The sequence below is a fragment of the Mustela nivalis genome (genome assembly GCF_964662115.1).
Source record: "Mustela nivalis genome assembly, chromosome: 1".
Classification (NCBI taxonomy): Eukaryota; Metazoa; Chordata; class Mammalia; order Carnivora; family Mustelidae; genus Mustela; species Mustela nivalis.
In genome coordinates this window covers 180108942-180127014 of record NC_139020.1, presented here as the reverse complement: position 1 = coordinate 180127014, position 18073 = coordinate 180108942, and the positions used below count along the sequence as shown (strand labels likewise).

At 42.2% G+C, this 18073-nt stretch overlaps 1 protein-coding gene across 8 annotated transcripts in view; it reads right to left on the bottom strand.

Moving 5' to 3' along the window:
• Positions 1-14321: 14321 nt before the first annotated feature.
• Positions 14322-18073, bottom strand: part of FRMD4B (FERM domain containing 4B) — a 323042-nt gene continuing 319290 nt past the window's right edge. For all 8 annotated transcript variants that reach the window (XM_082691213.1, XM_082691212.1, XM_082691208.1 and 5 more), the window contains one exon: positions 14322-16076. In XM_082691213.1, coding sequence (XP_082547339.1) covers positions 15968-16076 — 109 coding nt within the window. In that variant the 3' untranslated portion in view covers positions 14322-15967. The remainder of the gene's footprint in view (positions 16077-18073) is intronic.

The window sequence follows — 18073 nt, the reverse complement described above, 5'->3', positions numbered from 1 at the left end:
GAATCAAAGAAACACATTGACAATAATACAATAATAGTAGGGGACTTTAACATTCCCCTCACTGAAATGGACAGATCATCCAAGCAAAAGATCAACAAGGAAATAAAGGCCTTAAATGACACATTGAACCACATGGACATAACAGATATATTCAGAACATTCCATCCCAAAGCCACAGAATACACATTCTTCTCTAGGGCACATGGAACATTCTCCCTGGGTCACAAATCATGTCTCAACCGGTACCAAAAGATTGGGAGCATTCCCTGCATATTTTCAGACCACAGGGCTTTGAAACTAGAACTAAACCACAAGAGGGAAGTTGGAAAGAACTCAAATACGTGGAAACCAAAGAGCATCCTACTAAAGAATGAAGGGGTCAACAGGAAATTAAAGAAGAAATGAAAAAAAATTCATGGAAACAAATAAAAATGAAAACACAACTGCTCAAAATCTGTGGGATGCAGCAAAGGTGGTCCCTAGAGGAAAATATAAAGCAATACAAGCCTTCCTCAGAACCAAGAAAGGTCTACAACTTAACCTTACACCTAAAGAAGCTGAAGAAAGAACAGAAAATAAAACCTAAACCCAGCGGAAGAAGAGAAATAATAATCAGAGCAGAAATCAATGAAAAAGAAACCAAAAGAGCAGTAGAGCAGATCAATAAAAGTAGAAGCTGGTTCTTTGAAAGAATTAATAAGATTGATAAACCTCTAGCCGGACTTATTTAAAAAAAAAGAGAGAAAGGACACAAATTAATAAAGTCATTAACGAAAGAGGATCAATCACAACCAGCACCAAAGAAATACAAACAGTTATAAGAACATATTATGAGCAACTATATGCAAGCGAGTTAGACAATCTGGAAGAAATGGATGCATTCCTAGAGACGTATAAACTACCAAAACTGAACCAGAAAGAAACAGAAAACCTAAACAGACCTATAACCAGTAAGAAGATTGAAGCAATCATCAAAAATTTCCCAACAAACAAGAGCCCAGGGCCACATGGCTTCCAGGGGAATTCTACCAAGCATTTAAAGAAGAATTAATTCCTATTCTCCTGAAACTGTTCCAAAAAATAGAAATGGAAGAAAAACTTCCAAACTTATTTTATGAGGCCAGCGTTACCTTGATCCCAAAATGAGACAATGACCCCATCAAAAATTATAGACCAATATCCTTGATGAACATGGATGCAAAAATTCTTACCAAAATACTAGCCAATAGGATCCAACATACATTAAAAGGATTATTCACCACGACCAAGTGGGATTTACTCCTGGGCTTCAAGGTTGGTTCAACATCCGCAAATCAATCAATGTGGTACAATACATTAATAAAAGAAAGAATAAGAACCATATGATATTCTCAATAGATGCTGAAAAAACATTTGATAAAGTACAGCATCCTTTTTTGATCAAAACTCTTCATGGCCAGGCTAAGTAATCTGCTCGCGTTTGCTCTTGGGAGCTTTTGTTCCCTGAATGCTTTCCATACAGCTTTGGGGGAGGAGAATGAAGACAGTGGCCTCCCAATCTCTGACCCATAGGAGCCAAGAGCTCAGGGTCCCTCTCCTCAGTTTACCCTCAGAGGAAAGCATTCAGTCCCGCCAGTCTCCCTGGTCTCCAGCCATGCTCTGTGCTCACCTAGACTGTGACAACATGTTTCTGTCTCTGGTGCACAGCCCTGTTTAGACTCTCCAAACTCAGCAGATTCCTGCAGTATGCTGCTGTGCTGCTTCCCGGAGGAGGGGGGGAGTCTCTCTGGATCTGCCACTTGTGGGGTCCCTGATCGATGAGCAGAGCAGTGGCCCAACTGTGCATGATCATGGCTTAAGGTAACCCTGAGCTGAGAGCCCCCTCGTTGGCTCTGTCTCTGTGTCCGGCTTCCCTGCTCCAATACCTGGGAGCTTTGCCACATTCAGACAACTCTGGTCTTTTTGTGATGCCACAGGTCCTGAGACCACACTGTCCCCGCAAGGGCCCCACCCCCCTCTTAGTCTCTGTAGCAATGTCCCTCCAAGGAACAGACTTCTAAAAGTTCTGATTTTGTGCTCTGCCCCTCTCTCACTCACATGTAGCCGGCTGGTGGAGGCTACCCACACCCCATAACCCTCAGGGTCTATGTTCATGACTATCATCTCGGATTCACTTCTCTGCACGTCCTACCTTCCAGAAAGTGACTGCTTTTCCATTCACAGAATTGCTGCTCTTCTTTAATTCGACCTCCTGTTGAGTTTGTAGATCTTTAGAATGGTTTGGTAACTATCTAGCTGAATTTCTGGGACCAGACAAAAAGCTAGGTCTCCTGCTCCTTCACCATCTTGGTCCTCTTAAACCGGTGTATTGCTTTTTAACGTGGCACATCTCTATTCCCATTTTCTGGCATATTTTGACCAGATACGGTTTTTACCTTAAGGGCTGACTTTAGAACCCAACCTCTCTTCCATGTCTAGGTTCATCTTCATTATAGGATATGGTGGAAAAGCTCTAACATCCAGAATATGGTCTGCAATCCTATGGAGATTTGGAGGTTGCAACCAGCAGGGATGAACTAGAGCTAGCTCAGGCTTAACCAAGATAAGTAGGCACCTGGGTGGCTCAGTGGGTTAAGCCTCTCTCTTTGGCTCAGTTCATGATCTTAGGGTCCTGGGATCGAGCCCTGCATTGGCTCTCTGCTCAGCAGGGAGCCTGCTTCTTCCTCTCGCGCTCTCTCTCTGCCTGCTTCTCTGCCTACCTGTGATCTCTGTCAAGTAAATAAATAAAATCTTTAAAAAAGACAAGATAAGGCATTCTTTGAGAATATTTTATAAATATCTGTATTTGTATATGCAGGTAAGAAGATGCAAAGATCACAGAGATGCCTTCCAAGAGAATAAGAGACTTTCCTCTAAGTGTGTCTCAAGCTGTAATGTGCACCTTATTAAAAATGGATCCTTAGGGACGCCTGGGTGGCTCAGTTGGTTAAGCGGCTGCCTTCGGCTCAGGTCATGATCCCAGCGTCCTGGGATCAAGTCCCACATCGGGCTCCTTGCTTGGCGGGGAGCCTGCTTCTCCCTCTGCCTCTGCCTGCCACTCTGTCTGCCTGTGCTTGCTCTCACTTCTCTATGACAAATAAATAAATAAAATCTTTAAAAAAAAAAATGGATCCTTATTCAGTCGGTCTGGGCTGGACCCTGAGATTATGTGTCGAGTAACCTGCTCTCAGGTGATGCTCATCCTGCTGGTCCTCTGACAGCTTTTTAGCAGAAAGATTCAAATGTCAAATGTTGATACCACCCAGTCTCTGATATTTTCACTTCCCAATTTCAAATTCTTCAGAGGGGATGTGAGTGCCCTGGCTTAGGTCAGGCATGCACCCCTGGATCCATCAGTGATACCTTAGGCAGTCAGGTCATGAAATAGCAAAATCACCACTCCCACTAGCATACAATGTGTGTTTACTCTGAGCATGTCATGCACCATGCACATTGTACGCACCATCCTTAAACTGCACGTCAATCCTTGGAAGGGAGGAGAGAAAATGGATTCTTCTTCCTTTTTTTTTTTTTTTTTAAATTTATTTGACAGAGAGAGATCACAAGCAGGCAGAGAGGGAAAGAGGAGGAAGCAAGCTCGCCACCGAGCAGAAAGCCCTATGCAGGGCTGGATCCCAGGACCCTGAGATCATGACCTGAGCTAAAGGCAAAGGCTTTAACCCACTGAGCCACCCAGGTGCACCAAGAAAATAGATTCTTAAAGAAGCCCAGTGACTTTTTCAAGGTCACAGGGCTAGCAGGTGTCAGAGCTGGGCCTTGAAGTCACAGGGGCTCTAGCAACTTTAGCAGAATACTTGTGATAATGGTGTAGGCAGATCCCCGATGAAGAATCACTGTCACCTGGGCAGCTGTGCGTTTAAGATTTAATATATGGGCACTACATTAGTATTTATGAATCATTATAAAGGTGAAGACCAGTTAAGTTACTGGAGTTTTAGGGTGTTTCTAATAAATGCTACCCCCTTTTCCCCTCAAATTCAGCAAAGCACGCCAGTGTCATATAGGAAAGTAAAATATATATGTGTGTGTAACAGACAAAAGCTGGATCAGAAGGGATGGTTTTAAGATGGCGCCATCTTGCGACTTAATGTGGACCATGGACAAGAAACAAAGGTGTGCATGGGAATGCATTCAAGATGCAGGTCAAGGGAGGCTTGGGTGGCTTAGGTCATGATGCTGGGGTCGTGGGATGGAGCCCCGCATCACCAGGCTCCCTGCTTTGCAGGGAGCTCGCTTCTCCCTTTCCCTCTGCCTGCCGCTCCCCCTCTTGAGTGCTCGCGCTCTTGCTCTTGGTGTGTCAAATAAATAAATAAAATTTTTAAAAAATATGCAGGTCAGACTCCTGGCCTCGGACCTCCTGAATTGGAGCCTGCATGTTAAGGAGGCTCCCGGGGATGCAGGCTTCAGGTTAACCAACAATCCCCTACCTGGAACTCTGCAAGCAGCTCCGGATAATGGCGGGTCTCTCCCTTGGTGATCCTGCGCAGAGAAACTATGGCTACCCCAGGGCTGGGAACTGCCGAATGTTCCTGATCTAGGGGCAGGCACACTAAAAAAGGATGAAGAGGATTCTCAGGTGAAGGGAAGGCGCAAGCAGCTGTAGCTCACTTGTTCTCCTGCCCCATGGTGCATAGTAGTAGCATCACCTGACCATTGAAAACAAAATCAGTAGTGGGGTTTACCCTCAAACATTCCGTAGCCAGTCTGTTGTCAGGCTGGAGTACCAGTATGTTTTCTTTTTCAGCTTCCTGGATAGACAGAGCCTGCACAAGCCTAGCTTAATTCCTTCCATGGAAACATAAGGAGTGGGAAGTCAATGTGCCTTCTTGTCACTTTCATATTTCAGGTGCCACATGGGGGTGGGGGAGTTAGAGAAGAGTCCCTCTCATAGCCTCGGCAGGAACGGACTCTGCCCCCACCCCATCTCAGACTCCAGAAACATGAGAGTACATTTTTGTTTAAGTCACGCAGTTTGTGGTTCTCTGTTTATGCAGCCCTAGCAAACCCATCCAACGTGTGTATACCATGCAATTCCACAAGACTTTGCTAGATAAAGAATTAATTTTAGGTTCTAAATGGAATACATATTTAAATAAGATATGGTCCTTGATCTCTAAGAGCTCCCAGATTGAAGGCGGTAGAGGGTAAGCACAGGCATGTATGTGTGTGTGCATGGACACACACACGCACACCTGTATTAATCTGGGAGGGAGCTAGGAAGTTTTCACTGGGTAGGTAGGGTGTGAATTAGAAAGTGAAATGGTTGTTCAAGTTATGCAATTTGCTAAGAATCCACTGACAGGTTTAAATGATTCACTCTTATGTAATTAAAAACCTAATAATTCAAAAAGTGCTTAAAGTTCAGGTAAGCCTTGATATATTTTTCTCCTTCTTCATCTGCATGCAGTAACATTATTAGAAGAAATACTTTCTGACAATATATTCAATTTACTGAGCTCTAAAGGGGTGAAATTTGCAAATGGTTTAGCTACAGGTCGGCGACGTGATTACCAGTTTTTTGTAGAGAACAAATTTCATTCGTTCTCAGTCATCTTCATTGTGCTATGAATGGAAGCAAATCATTAGGGTTTGGAATATTATTCTGCCAAGGAAACACTTTATGGCTCCTGGAGCCAGAGATCTCAAAATAACAAATAGCATTTGCGGGACATGCGACCCAGAACACCTAAAGCATTTTGTTTGTTTTACTTCAACTCAAGTTTGTGATTTCTTATCTTAGAACATCACGGTAAAGACCAAAAGAAGGGCTTCATAAGGCCAAATGAGGCTCAAACGGTCCCTTTGCCTTTAAACGAAGATACTAAGTCAGTTTTCTATTTTATTGGGGGTGGGGAGAGCTTGTAACTCTATCAAAGCCATTTTTCATTGCTGATCTGTCCTCAGCACAGAAATGACAGGATCAATCCAGCAGACTTATTCCATTTTGAAACTGTGAGTTCTGTTTATTAAAATGTCTGGTCTCTTTGGTGATGGGGTGGGGAGGAGAGCTGCTAGAGAAAATGAAGGGTATGCACGGGACATACACACACTAAAAATTATTTTTTTTAAGATTTCATTTATTTATTTGACAGACAGAGATCACAAGTAGGCAGAGAGGCAGGCAGAGAAAGAGAGGGGGAAGCAGGCTCTCCACTGAGCAGAGAGCCCAACACGGGGCTCAACCCCAGGACCCCGAGACCATGACCCGAAACAAAGGCAAAGGCTCAACCCACTGAGCCACCCAGGCACACACTAAAAATTATTTGTGGTTTATCTCAACTACACACTTAACTGGCCTCCCTTTAATTCGCTAGATCTGGCAACTCTAAATACGGTATAAGTGGAATTATACAGTGGGGTAGAGAACCTTGAGCCCGCATCACTTCGTGAATGAAAAGTATGAACAAGATAGAAAGGGGGCAGAATCATTCAGACCTGGGGGAGATTGCTGGCCCTCTAGTTGATTATGTGGGCAATATATCTGAGCAGCTCCTCTGGGTTTCTGTTTCCTTATCTGTAAAATGGGTATATAGAACACTGGCCTCCTCTGCTAGTCAGGTTTAAGCGCTCGCACACTTCAGTGTGGTGCTGAGCCATGATGGATCCCGAGGAAAAAGGAATGACCGGTAACACTGAACTTGCCCTTCTTTAAAGCGTTAACATTTTGTTCATCGTGAATTTTCTTTGCCTACGTTTCAATTCTTTAAAAAGACTGCATTAAAATATTATTTATCTTGTCAAATGGGTTTTCCGATGGCCCTTTACACTTTTGCACCTAAGCGAGAAGCTCAATCACTTCACCCAAATCCTGGCCCTGGCATTCAATGAATCTTAAATATTAATAATATTTACTCTTTCAATTGTATTAATATTTAAATTTAATAATAGTAAATATTGTTAAGAACAACGTTCTTATATTACACAGCCTTGTAGTGTCATATTGGAGACAGTAATGACAAGAAACATTTATGAAGGTTTTCTGTGTCCGTGGCATTGTGCTAACTTCCTTAAGTCAGTTTTATTGAATTTTTACAATACTCTGAGATTGCTAGAATTACTATTTCCTATTTTAGAGAAAAATGACGTTTTAAAAAATTTACAACGATTTCCCCAAGAAGACACAGCTAGTAAATCAAGGTGTCCCAGACACTCAAAATTGATTTTTTTCCCCCTGCAAGACTGCTGAAACTTGTTAGTACACATAGGATTTTAAATCAGTATCACCGGGAGGCCTGTTAGAAACCGGCTGCCTGTGATGATCTAAGCCTGCCTCTAGGGGTCCTCATTGACCAATTTTGCAGGAACCAGAATGCTCCGCCAGAGGAAAAGTACGGTTTAGGAACGGTAATTTTTTCGGTCATGCTCTGCGGGGAGAGCTCCCACGCATTTTCTGCATGTTTTCAGACAAAACTGGGCCTGATCTAGAAAGCTTCTGGTCTGAAGAAACACCCTGGCTTGAGCAGGGCAAACCTCTACCTGGAGCGGGAAGGTGTGACACAGATCTTTCTGGAAAACCGTCTACAAGAGCTTCTCAAGCATCTATTATTTGCCCCCACCTGCCAGGGGGCAGTGGCCTGGCGAATGGGATTGCCACGTGTCCCATATCTATGGTACATGTTCTGAATTTAATGATTTTGTTTGGTGTCCCTCGGTGAGTTTTTCCAGGGTGCCCTAAATGTCCTGTATCTACCTTTTTCTTTTTTAGTAAATGACAAAATATTGGCAGTTAGAGCTGTTTTTTTTTTTTCTTTTTTTAATTGAACCTAGCATTTTGATGTTCATTTGCAGAATCTGGCCCCTCTGCTGGTGGCTAATTTGTGTTCTTCTGCACATAAAAAGGCAGGTGCAATCCTTGAGCCAGCAGCAGGGCCACGCCCCGGGATGAAGCAAGTCAGGCAGCTGGGCACCCAGTTTAAGCAGACACTCACTCCCTGGCTTTTGCAAGCGCACATCGCCCTAGTCCAGGGCTTGCAGGGGAGCTGTGGCTGAAAAGTCTGGAAAACACCTTAATCGGCTTGATTGCATAGGCTAAAGGGTTCTGTTTGATGCATTTTTGAGTTGCATTCCAGGCCTGGGTACCTTTGAGATATGTAACTTGAGCAAAGCACTCAACCTCCCTGAGTTTCTCAACTTCCCCGAGCTTCTGTCTGGGATTAATAATGGTAGATTTATTACATCTAATAAATGTAGTAAAATGTAATAAATGTAATAAACTAGCAACTGAGTTGCTAGTTTGCCTGATGAGATATAAGGATGAAAGGATTAAAAAAGAAAAAAAATTCCAATATGGTGCCCAGGAAATAATTTATCTCATGAAGCACCTGATAGAGATGACGTGTGCTTCACCATTACATGCAGTGTCTTGCTCGGCCCCCAAATACCCTTGTGTGAAGGGGACTAGTGGGGAAACTGAGGCCTGGAGAGGTTAGAAAACTTACCCAAGTTTGTAGGGTTCAGCAAGAAGTGAGGCTGGCATTGATTTCGAGCCCGGCAGCCCGTCTCCAGGTCTGCCTGACTTCCAAGTCCACACATTTAACTACCGCTTGATTAAGATGGTGATGTCTACGCAGACGCCCACTGTCTTCTGGTAATTGAAGGGCTGAGAAGAGTGTCCTTCCCAGTCCTGGGTTGCTAGTTTGCCTGATGAGATCTTTCTCACTTTGGCTTCCAATCTTTGATCTCTTTAGGGAGCCCATTTCTTTTGAAAACGAGGGGAGGCCACCGTCAAGAATGGATTTCTAGGGAATGTTAAGTGTTTGGGTTGCAAAGGAGCAGGGGTGGGAGGTTGAAATGCTAGTTTAATTCAGTATTCAAGACCAACCCACTGACCTTTAGAGTCCATTCCCCAAACGTTTTGCTCTTTTCCTCCACCCTCTTTGCAAAGATAATTCTCCCCCAGCTGGCCCTTCATTAGGAACATCGTCAAGCCACACCCTGATCAGAACTGTCCGACCGGCCTATCTTGAACACCCGCACACGGCAGTCCGCCCAAGACGGTCTTTTCCCCTATTTCCATCTTGCGGATCAGATTTCCATCCCTCCCATTGACCGTCCCTCCTTCTTCCTCCCGGGGCAGCTCTTTGGTTTGCGCCTTCCTTTCTCTTTTCTCTTCTTTTCTTTTTTTTTCCATTTAAGAGAGGTTGTTTGGTGATCAACGGCTTTTGTATAATATCACAGCATGAGATTTGGTCCGACAAAGATGGCTTGAATTTCAGCTTTACAACTTACTCCGGGGTCTGGTAACCGAGGCCGTGGTCATCTTTCTGAACCTCTCTCTTTATATCTTTTTCTGGGCTCAGACCACCTTTGTCACACAGTTGTAGGAAGGAGTAAATCAAATGACAGCACTTAGCCCATTGTTGGGACTATAGTGAGAACTCAAAAATGGCACATTTCTTTTTTAAAGATTTTACTTATTTATTTGAGTGGTGGGGGGAAGGGTGGGCGGGGGAGGGGGACAAGCTTACTGTGCGCTGAGTGAGGATCCCCATGCTGGCCTCAATCCCACAACACTGAGATCAGGGCCAGAGCCCAAACCAAGAGTTGGATGCTTAACCATCTGAGCCACCTAGGTGGCCTGGCAGCTTTTTTTTTTTTTTTTTTTTGCCAATATAATTACCTGTATTTCTTCCATCCGGGAATAATATGTCCTTCTATTCTTTTAGTTTCTGAAACTGGCTAAGTTGCTTCTAGCTTTAGGGTTTTGGTGATGCCACGGTAACATTCTCTCTCTTTTCTTTTTAAGAGAGGGAGGGACAGAAGGAGAGGATGAGAGAGAGGGGGGGTGGGACAGAATCTTAATCAGGCTCCATGGCTAGTGCAGAGCCTGATGCAGGACTTGACCTCCTGACCTGTAAGATCATGACCTGAGCTGAAATCAAGAGTCAGACGCTTTTCTGACTGAGCCACCCAGGAGCCCCTGTGGTGACATTCTCCTAACCGTGGGAGAGCTCTTTTTCCTTCTTGCTTAACCGGACCTTCTCTTCCTGCCCAAGCCTTGGATGAAGCGTCACCTCCCCAAAGGCCCCATTGTGTCCCCGCAACCTAGGCGATCATCTCCATTCTTTCTTTTCTCACCATGCTCGGCTTTCAGAAGACTAATGAAGCTTCGAAACATCACATTGGTCCCTTCTGTTTCTCCCTCATTGATCGGACAGCCAGCTGCAGGTGAACATTCTATCCTCACTGCCTAGAATGCTGCAGGTGAACATTCTATCCTCACTGCCTGTGACCCTTGTTGGTGTTCTAGTATTTGTTGGATATATGCCTTTTCAGCTCAGATACAATCTCTCCCCCATCCTCAGGAAACAATCATCTCCCTTACTTTTCCCTTTCTTCTTTTCGGAACTGAGAAATCTCTGCTTTAAACACAGGAAGGCAGCACCCATACAACTGGATTTAACACGTTTTCCTAGTAAGACCCCCAGGGTTTCTCAGTGGGGTCACTTTGGGCAGTTTGGGTAGAACAACTATTTGTTGCGTGGGACCATCCCATGCCTAATATCTGGTTAACGTCCCTGGACCCTATACACCAGTAGTATTTCCAAGTCATTGAGGGACTCTAAAATACAGCAACACATTCATATTTCTAAATGCCCCATAGCTGCTGGTACAGCGTAATTGGAAATCACAGAACTTTTAATCCTTGGACATTTCTTAAGTATAACAAGCATTTAAGAAGAGATAATTATTTAAAACTCAGCAGTTAGGTCAGCTCCCACCCCCATTCCCTTGGTCCCAATCACCACTCTTGTCAAGACTGCTGATATTCAAAAGCAAAAGAAAAGGGAGAAAACATGTTTGTGTGTGTGTTGATGTTACTAATCAGCTAGGTATTGCAAAAACAAATTTTGATGCATAGTTCCCATTTTCTTTTGCAGGGGAGATAGACTCAATGAGGCATCAAAAGTAGAAAAGGTTGGAAGTATTAGAAGGATTTTTCTGGCACTGGGCTCGGATTCTAATAGATTAATCCCAGATTCACTCTTTCCAAGGACAATCAAGAGGGAAAGCCCCCCAGGCACATACATCTGATAGAGGTCAATTCTGAGAGGACTCCTCAGGGTCATGATAGCAGAGCATATAAACCTCATATTATCATACTGCCCTGAACCATCAGAGCTGGAGAAAGATCGTTAGATATTTTCAGTGCTACTGATCAATATTTAGCTCATTATGGTTATCTGTGATTGTAACAAGTATATTCACTGGTGTGAGACATTTTATTGACTTGAAAAGAAGTTAACAAATGTACTTGGTCCACTGATGAGCTCACATAGCAATATATAATGCCGCCTGCCAGGCTGCAAGGCTGGGTAGGAACCCAGATAAGGGTTATCTTCACCCATATTCAGCCTGAGGCCTGCCTCTGCCTTTTTGCCACTGGTAATAGGAAGAAAAAAAAAAGGCAAGGACAGCTGAGCTTAGCATATATTCATTCAATTTCATTACACACACACAGACACACACACACACGCACACACAACACACACACACGTTTTTTTTTTTTTTTTAAGATTTTATTTATTTATTTGACAGAGAGAAATCACAAGTAGGCAGAGAGGCAGGCAGAGAGAGAGAGAGAGGAGGAAGCAGGCTCCCTGCTGAGCAGAGAGCCCGATGCGGGACTCGATCCCAGGACCCTGAGATCGTGACCTGAGCCGAAGGCAGCGGCTTAACCACTGAGCCACCCAGGCGCCCCACGTTTTTTGTTTTTTTGTTTTTTCAAGATTTATTTGAGAGATATCACATGGGGAGGGCTGGAGAGAATGTCCCAAGCAGACCCAACACTAAGTGTGGATGGAGCCCGACGCAGGGCTTGATTCCAGCATCCTGAGATCCCGACCTGAGCTGAAACTCAGAGTCAGTCGCTTAACCAACTGAATCACCCAGGTGCCCCTAAATGGATTTTTTCTAAAAATCTTGTTTGCTACCCTGACTGTAGAGAAATTGTTCTTGGAACAAGAGTGCAATTAATTTAGGATTTGGTGTTGGACAAATCAAAATCTATTTCCTGCTTTTCTCCCAAGAGCCACATGACTTCTGACAAATGACTTGCCCTTCCCAAAACAGCTCCAGTAACATGAAGACAACATCAAGTCCCTGCCCTGCTGCCGTGGTAGGGATTAGAGCAGCTCCTACACACAGCACTTCACACCAGCTTGGCACACACTGGCCCAGAAATCTATGAATGCCAACTCAGTTTTGTAGCAGCACATGCTTATTTTCTTGCTTTTCTGGGATGGCACAAGGATGTGGGGTGGAGAGGAGGCAGGAGAGTCCGATGAGGACCCAGAGGAGGGGACTGGACTGGAGTGGGAAACATGAAGAACGCGAGAGGCAAAGGGCTTGAGCAGAAAGTTGGAAGAAGGATGGGTTAAGTCTTGCATCCCTGCCGGGCTCCGTTTCTGTGTTAAACAGATTTTTCTCTTTGGAGATGAACTGTATCTCCACATCTTGTGAGGTCACAGGGAATGATGAACGACTTGCCTTACTAACACGCACGGATGGGAACCTACTGTGCAGAGCTCCAGGTTCGCGGTACTCAGAGGGTGATCCAGACGCCCCTGAGACCGTGAGCCCTGAGTCGTACGTGGAATTGTTGGATCAATGGATTGTACACCTGAAACTAACAGAACGCCGTGTGTTAACTTAAGTGAGGAACACGGGGAGTTAAGAAACTGTTAGCGGAACGTAAATCGAAGTTCAGTTCAGAAAGTGTTTAGGATCTGTGATTATGACTCGACAGAGTAGTTTTATGTCCGATAAATCTAATAATGAGTAGGAATGTATATCTTTGTATCTATTTGTTTTTTCCACTTCCCTAGGAGTTCATTTTTTAAATTAACATGTTTTCCTTGGCAATTTATTTTTGTCTTCACAGAACTAGAGGCCACAATAGTTGAACATTAAAAAAAAACTTGTCTTTTACCATTTGATCCTTTGGAAATTACTCTAGAAAATCATCTCAACTTTTCTACTGTCCTGCACCAAGTCATTACTCCACTTCCAAATGCTTTGAAGCACTAAGATTTGAAGGAACTCTTCAGTCTGAACCTTTGTTCCTAAGAACAGGCCAAACTAACAGTTTGAAACAATTCTGGAATCTTTATTACTTGTAACGTTAAGCTTCTATGAGTACAAGAAAGAATTTGGAAGAATTTTCTGAAATATAGAAAAAATATGAACAGTAGGAAGGTGAGGCGATTAAAAAAAAATCCACCTTGTAAAATATACATCTTTATGAGGTAGATCCATATATATTGATACAGAGAGGTCCAAGCTACACGAGGTGAAAAAAACAAGTTGTAAACTGTCCTTGTAATACGCTGTTTTAAAAACACTACTATATGCATAGGAGAAAATGTGAACTAACAGAAAATAAATGACCAATCCTTACATCTGGTCACATTAGGCTCCCAGGGCACAGTAATATTCTTATGTTATGTATCTGCTGTGTGTTTGAATTAAAAAAATTTTTTTTTGCATGTAAAATTTTTATCAGGAAGATATGACACCTTGTAATAAGAAAACAGATCGATGGGTTATGTTGAATAATTTACCCCTGCCATGTTTTGGTTATTAATAAACATACCAAAGGTGCTGGAGAGAGGTTTTCATAAAAAGATAGGGGGAAAAAAATCATACAGCAGGGCCACTCCATTTCTGTATCTTTTTTTTTAACCATTTGGGAGCCAAGTTCCATGTGCTCTTTTGAAGTGTATTTGTAATTCTGAGCATCCCCTTTCTTGAACAGAAGGTTATTTCCATCTGAGATACTTGCAGAGAAATATGAAAGTCTTCCTACATTTCATTTCCCGTTCCCTTGTCCCCATTGTGCAGGATAAATAGATGTCAGATGAAACATTTTCTTGAATTTAAAAGACCTGGTTGGCAGTCGGCAAAACTAGGATGAATGACTTGTTACAAATAAACAACATTCGTGAGATTAGGAAGCCTAAAAATCCACATCTGTCATCCTCAGTGAGGCAATAAACTACCGTATTTCATCAATTCTAAGACAACTTTATTGTGAGACACAGCATTATTTTATGGAGCACTAAGAAAGAAAAAAACACTGCCAATTCACTGAGAGCATGCCATCCATCAAAAGATGTATCCTGATTTCAAAGATGTAAATATGAAAAAATGTGCATTTTGGCATCAATAGAATATCATAATACTAATAACTGAAAATCTGCCATCTTGTCCAACATGATTACTTGACGTAGAGCACTTTAAACTGCTTTGAACCCTGAATGTAATGGAAGAAGACGTAAACATTTTCAGTAGCACACCTTCAGTTTTTATTGACCTATGTAAAAAAAATAATAGGTCTTAAAAAGTCAGAACAGTAAAAGAATATGCAAAAGGGTATTTCTGTTTCTAGAAGGCTATACAAATATGCAAAAAGGAATAACTTGGTTTTTTTGCATGTCTTCTTGTTTGTTCCAAATTTTTCCCCCAAACTTCATATTTAATGATACAAATGACTAAGGACCAGTTTAACAAATCATCTTTATGTATATATTACATGCTTTGGAATATAGATAGAAAATGTTCCAAAAAAGTTGTTCAGAAACTTCTCTATTCACAATATGAACATGAAACCTGTATAAAAGGGGGGAAGGGAGCACCTTTTATGGAATATTGAAGCAGAGTGAAGATGACAAAAAAAGAGCAATCTAGAATACGGAAATATTTGTTTTTTGTTTTCTTTTGTCTTTTGTTTTTGTAAAAAACACACTACAATAAACCATAGCTAATTAGTTCTTCGGAGTAAAGTATGAGGTAGTTTTAGCCTCATAATTAAATCTACTTCAGCTTGGAGTTTTTTTCTGTTTTTGTTTTTTTTAATGACTAATCTTGTTTTTGTCATTTGGTGACTTAGAACCCCCCCCCCCCCCGCCTGCGGAATCTGGACAATACACTTACTTTTCTAATGTTCACCATTTTAAGGCACGCAATTCATCAACAATGCTGTGGCTTTTTTTTTTTTTTTTTTTTTTTCATTTCATTTTGTTTTGGGTTCTTTCTGTATTACCTTAAAGTACTTTTTCAAACTCTGGATTAGAAACACTTTCCATAACAGGTCTGCCATTTCCAATGGCAGCCAAATGGGAGAGTCACCAGCCTGAATAATATAACCCATCAGGCCACTGGTACAGAAAGAAAAAAGGGACCCAATAATATTGTACCTTAGAATATTCTCCAAGCAGAGTTTGTCAATTATTCAGTGGGCTGCTTTGTTTTTCCCAATCTGCTACCATAAAGTTATATTACAGGATGCTACAGCAATAAGTCTCTCCAGAACCCATTTTACGGGGCTTATGAAAACCATCACTCTTTATAATATCCTAGAAACATTTACAACTCATTCCGAACTTCATGAGAATCCAGCTTCTCTTCAAGTAATTTTCCAATACTGTCTAAATGGTTCAGATGCGGGTAGAGAGAGCAAGTGACTCCTCGCCGGCTCACAAACCCAAACTTTCTGAAGGTGAGTAATGACTAAGGAGCTTCTGCTTTCCCTTTTCTCATCATTCTGAATTGTGCTCTGCAATTTCCCGTCCTTCCTTCCTACTGGAGACCCTGAACGCACTGGTCACAGTTTTGCGGTTTGCCTTCAACAACTTTTATTCCCTTAAAAAGTGCTTGCTACCGATTGAGGCTGAGTCCTCCCTTGGCCACAGTTCCACCTGGCTCTGTTGGGTGAGTGCCCCGAAGGGGGGAAGGCAAGTCGTTCAGGGACCCGGCACAGGCAGGCTCAGCCTCCGTGGGGGACTCCCTTCCAGGGCCAGTAAGTCCTCTCTTGGACCTCGGATGCCTTTAGCTTTCTAGAGCCGAACAGCTTTCTAGGAAGACAACACATTTTGCAAGGCACACTAGTGTGAGGACGCAGCGCTTGGCCCAGAGGTCCGACGGCAGTTCAGACTAATGTTCCAGGCTTCGAATCTTCATGCCAGAACAGCCTCTGCTCCCTGCTCTCCAGGCTGTCCTCTGACCGGCTTCCCTCTGTGCTGATCTCTGGGTACTGTCTAGTAAAGGAAACCAGGAGAATTATTACTTGTGGTCATTTTTATTACCAGAGTAGAAAGAGGACTCTACTCAAAGAATTAGTAGAAAGCACTGTCAAGGCAAAGGATGATGGCATGTTCTTTCCTTGTCCTATTGGTGCATTGTCAAAAAGGCCCATGCAAGGTGTATTTGATTCTCTAGGGAGATATTCCTTTGTCTCACTTATTTTTAACCACGGATTAGGATCCAGATTGTGGTAAGTTACAGGTTAACTCGTATTTTTTTTTCTTTCTTTTTTGTTGGGAAGTAGTACAGATAACTTTGGTCTACCATAAAAAGATTATGGTTATAGTTTTATTGCCCTGTAGGTCATTAACTGGTTTTTTAATCTTATTTAGTAATCTTATTCCAACATCTTATCTTTCATTGGGTTGAATTCAGTCTTTTGAATTCTCTGGGAAGCAGCTTTCCCATTCTGTTAGTTCTCTCATTAATGAGTTAAAGAAATCTTTGACACATGCCCATTTCCTCTCTGTGTGAAAGTCGTCTTTTTAACTTTTTAAAAAGTATTTTTGACAGCCACATTTTAAATTTTCTTCACATTAAGGGAATATACTAGATGCTTTCCTCAGGGACAAAGGAATATATTTAGTAGCAGGCAGGGCACCCAGGGACAAACCTTACATCCCTAGGGTCCATGGGCTGAGCATAAATGGGAAATAACATCGCATACAAAAACCATAGGCATACTTGGATGGCATAGCCAAAGGAAGGCATCCTGTCACACAAACCATTCCAATAAGCAAGACCTCATTCCTGCAGCAGTCACTTAGAACAGGTTAGAGAGTTAGTAGGTTTCTTTTCATTGTAAATTTCTTTAGTCAGGTTGGTTAAAAAGTCACCGGGAGGAGAGCTGAGGAAAGGAATACTACATGAAATCAGGTATTCAGTGTTTTCCTCTACTCTAAACACAAAGTCGGATTTCCACAGCTTCACACACCAGCCAGAACAAGGCAGACTCCTGCTACCAGGGCAAGATGGAGACGATCGCACCGAGGGCTCTACTTACTACAGCTGGCTACACTGAGCAAAAGAGAACTGAAAACTGATCTCATTTCGGGAGACACAACCATTCTCTGCGACAGAAGCCCTCGGCGTTGCCTAGTAGAGGGAGAGTTAGATTAGGAAGAGGATGGGAAATGGAAAACAGGAAGCCAAGGTGGGGAAAGTGTTATTTGAAAACACACTTGCAGCATAGAGCCAAGAATCTGACTGTATTATATTCTAGGGAACATAAGAGATGTTGCCATTTATGATTTTAGAAAGTCTCTGCCACTGACAATTATGCCACAGCATACTTGGAAATAAATTTTTATTGGTAAAAATGTGTAGCTTTCTGTCAATGTTAAGAGCCAGACACTCTGTGGGAGAGGATCTTGAAATACTATGTACTTGCTTTGTTTAAAAATTATTTAAATCTTTAACTTCAGGGCAGAGCTAAAGTTTTTCTTTTTTTTTATCTTTATCTTGAAACCCAATTTCTTCTTTTAAAAAATTATGTTTTACTCAAAAATAACAAGTTTACAGCAAATTTCTAAAAATGGATGGCTGTTGTGATACTTGCTTTGTTAGTAAGTCAAGTTAAATTGGTTGCTCTGAGGTGTATATATATATATATCCTTAATAGGCAAATAGATGGGAACAAGCACACTCATACCTCTGTTGCTGGGAGGGTAAATTGGCAAATCTTTCTGGAAAGCAAGGGCTTAAAAAAAATACACTTTTCAATTTAACCCATTATTTCTACTCACTAGAATGTATCCTAAGGCAATAATCTGGAATTCGGACACATATTTACCCAAAGACATTAACAGCAACATTACAATAAAAAAATGAGAAAATCTAAGAACCATTCAAATTCAAAACATGGAAACTGTTAAGTGAAGTATGGTAGATTTACTGAGTGTAATGTCATGTGGAAAACATAAAATAAGGTTTATAGAGTTTTTAAAAAAAT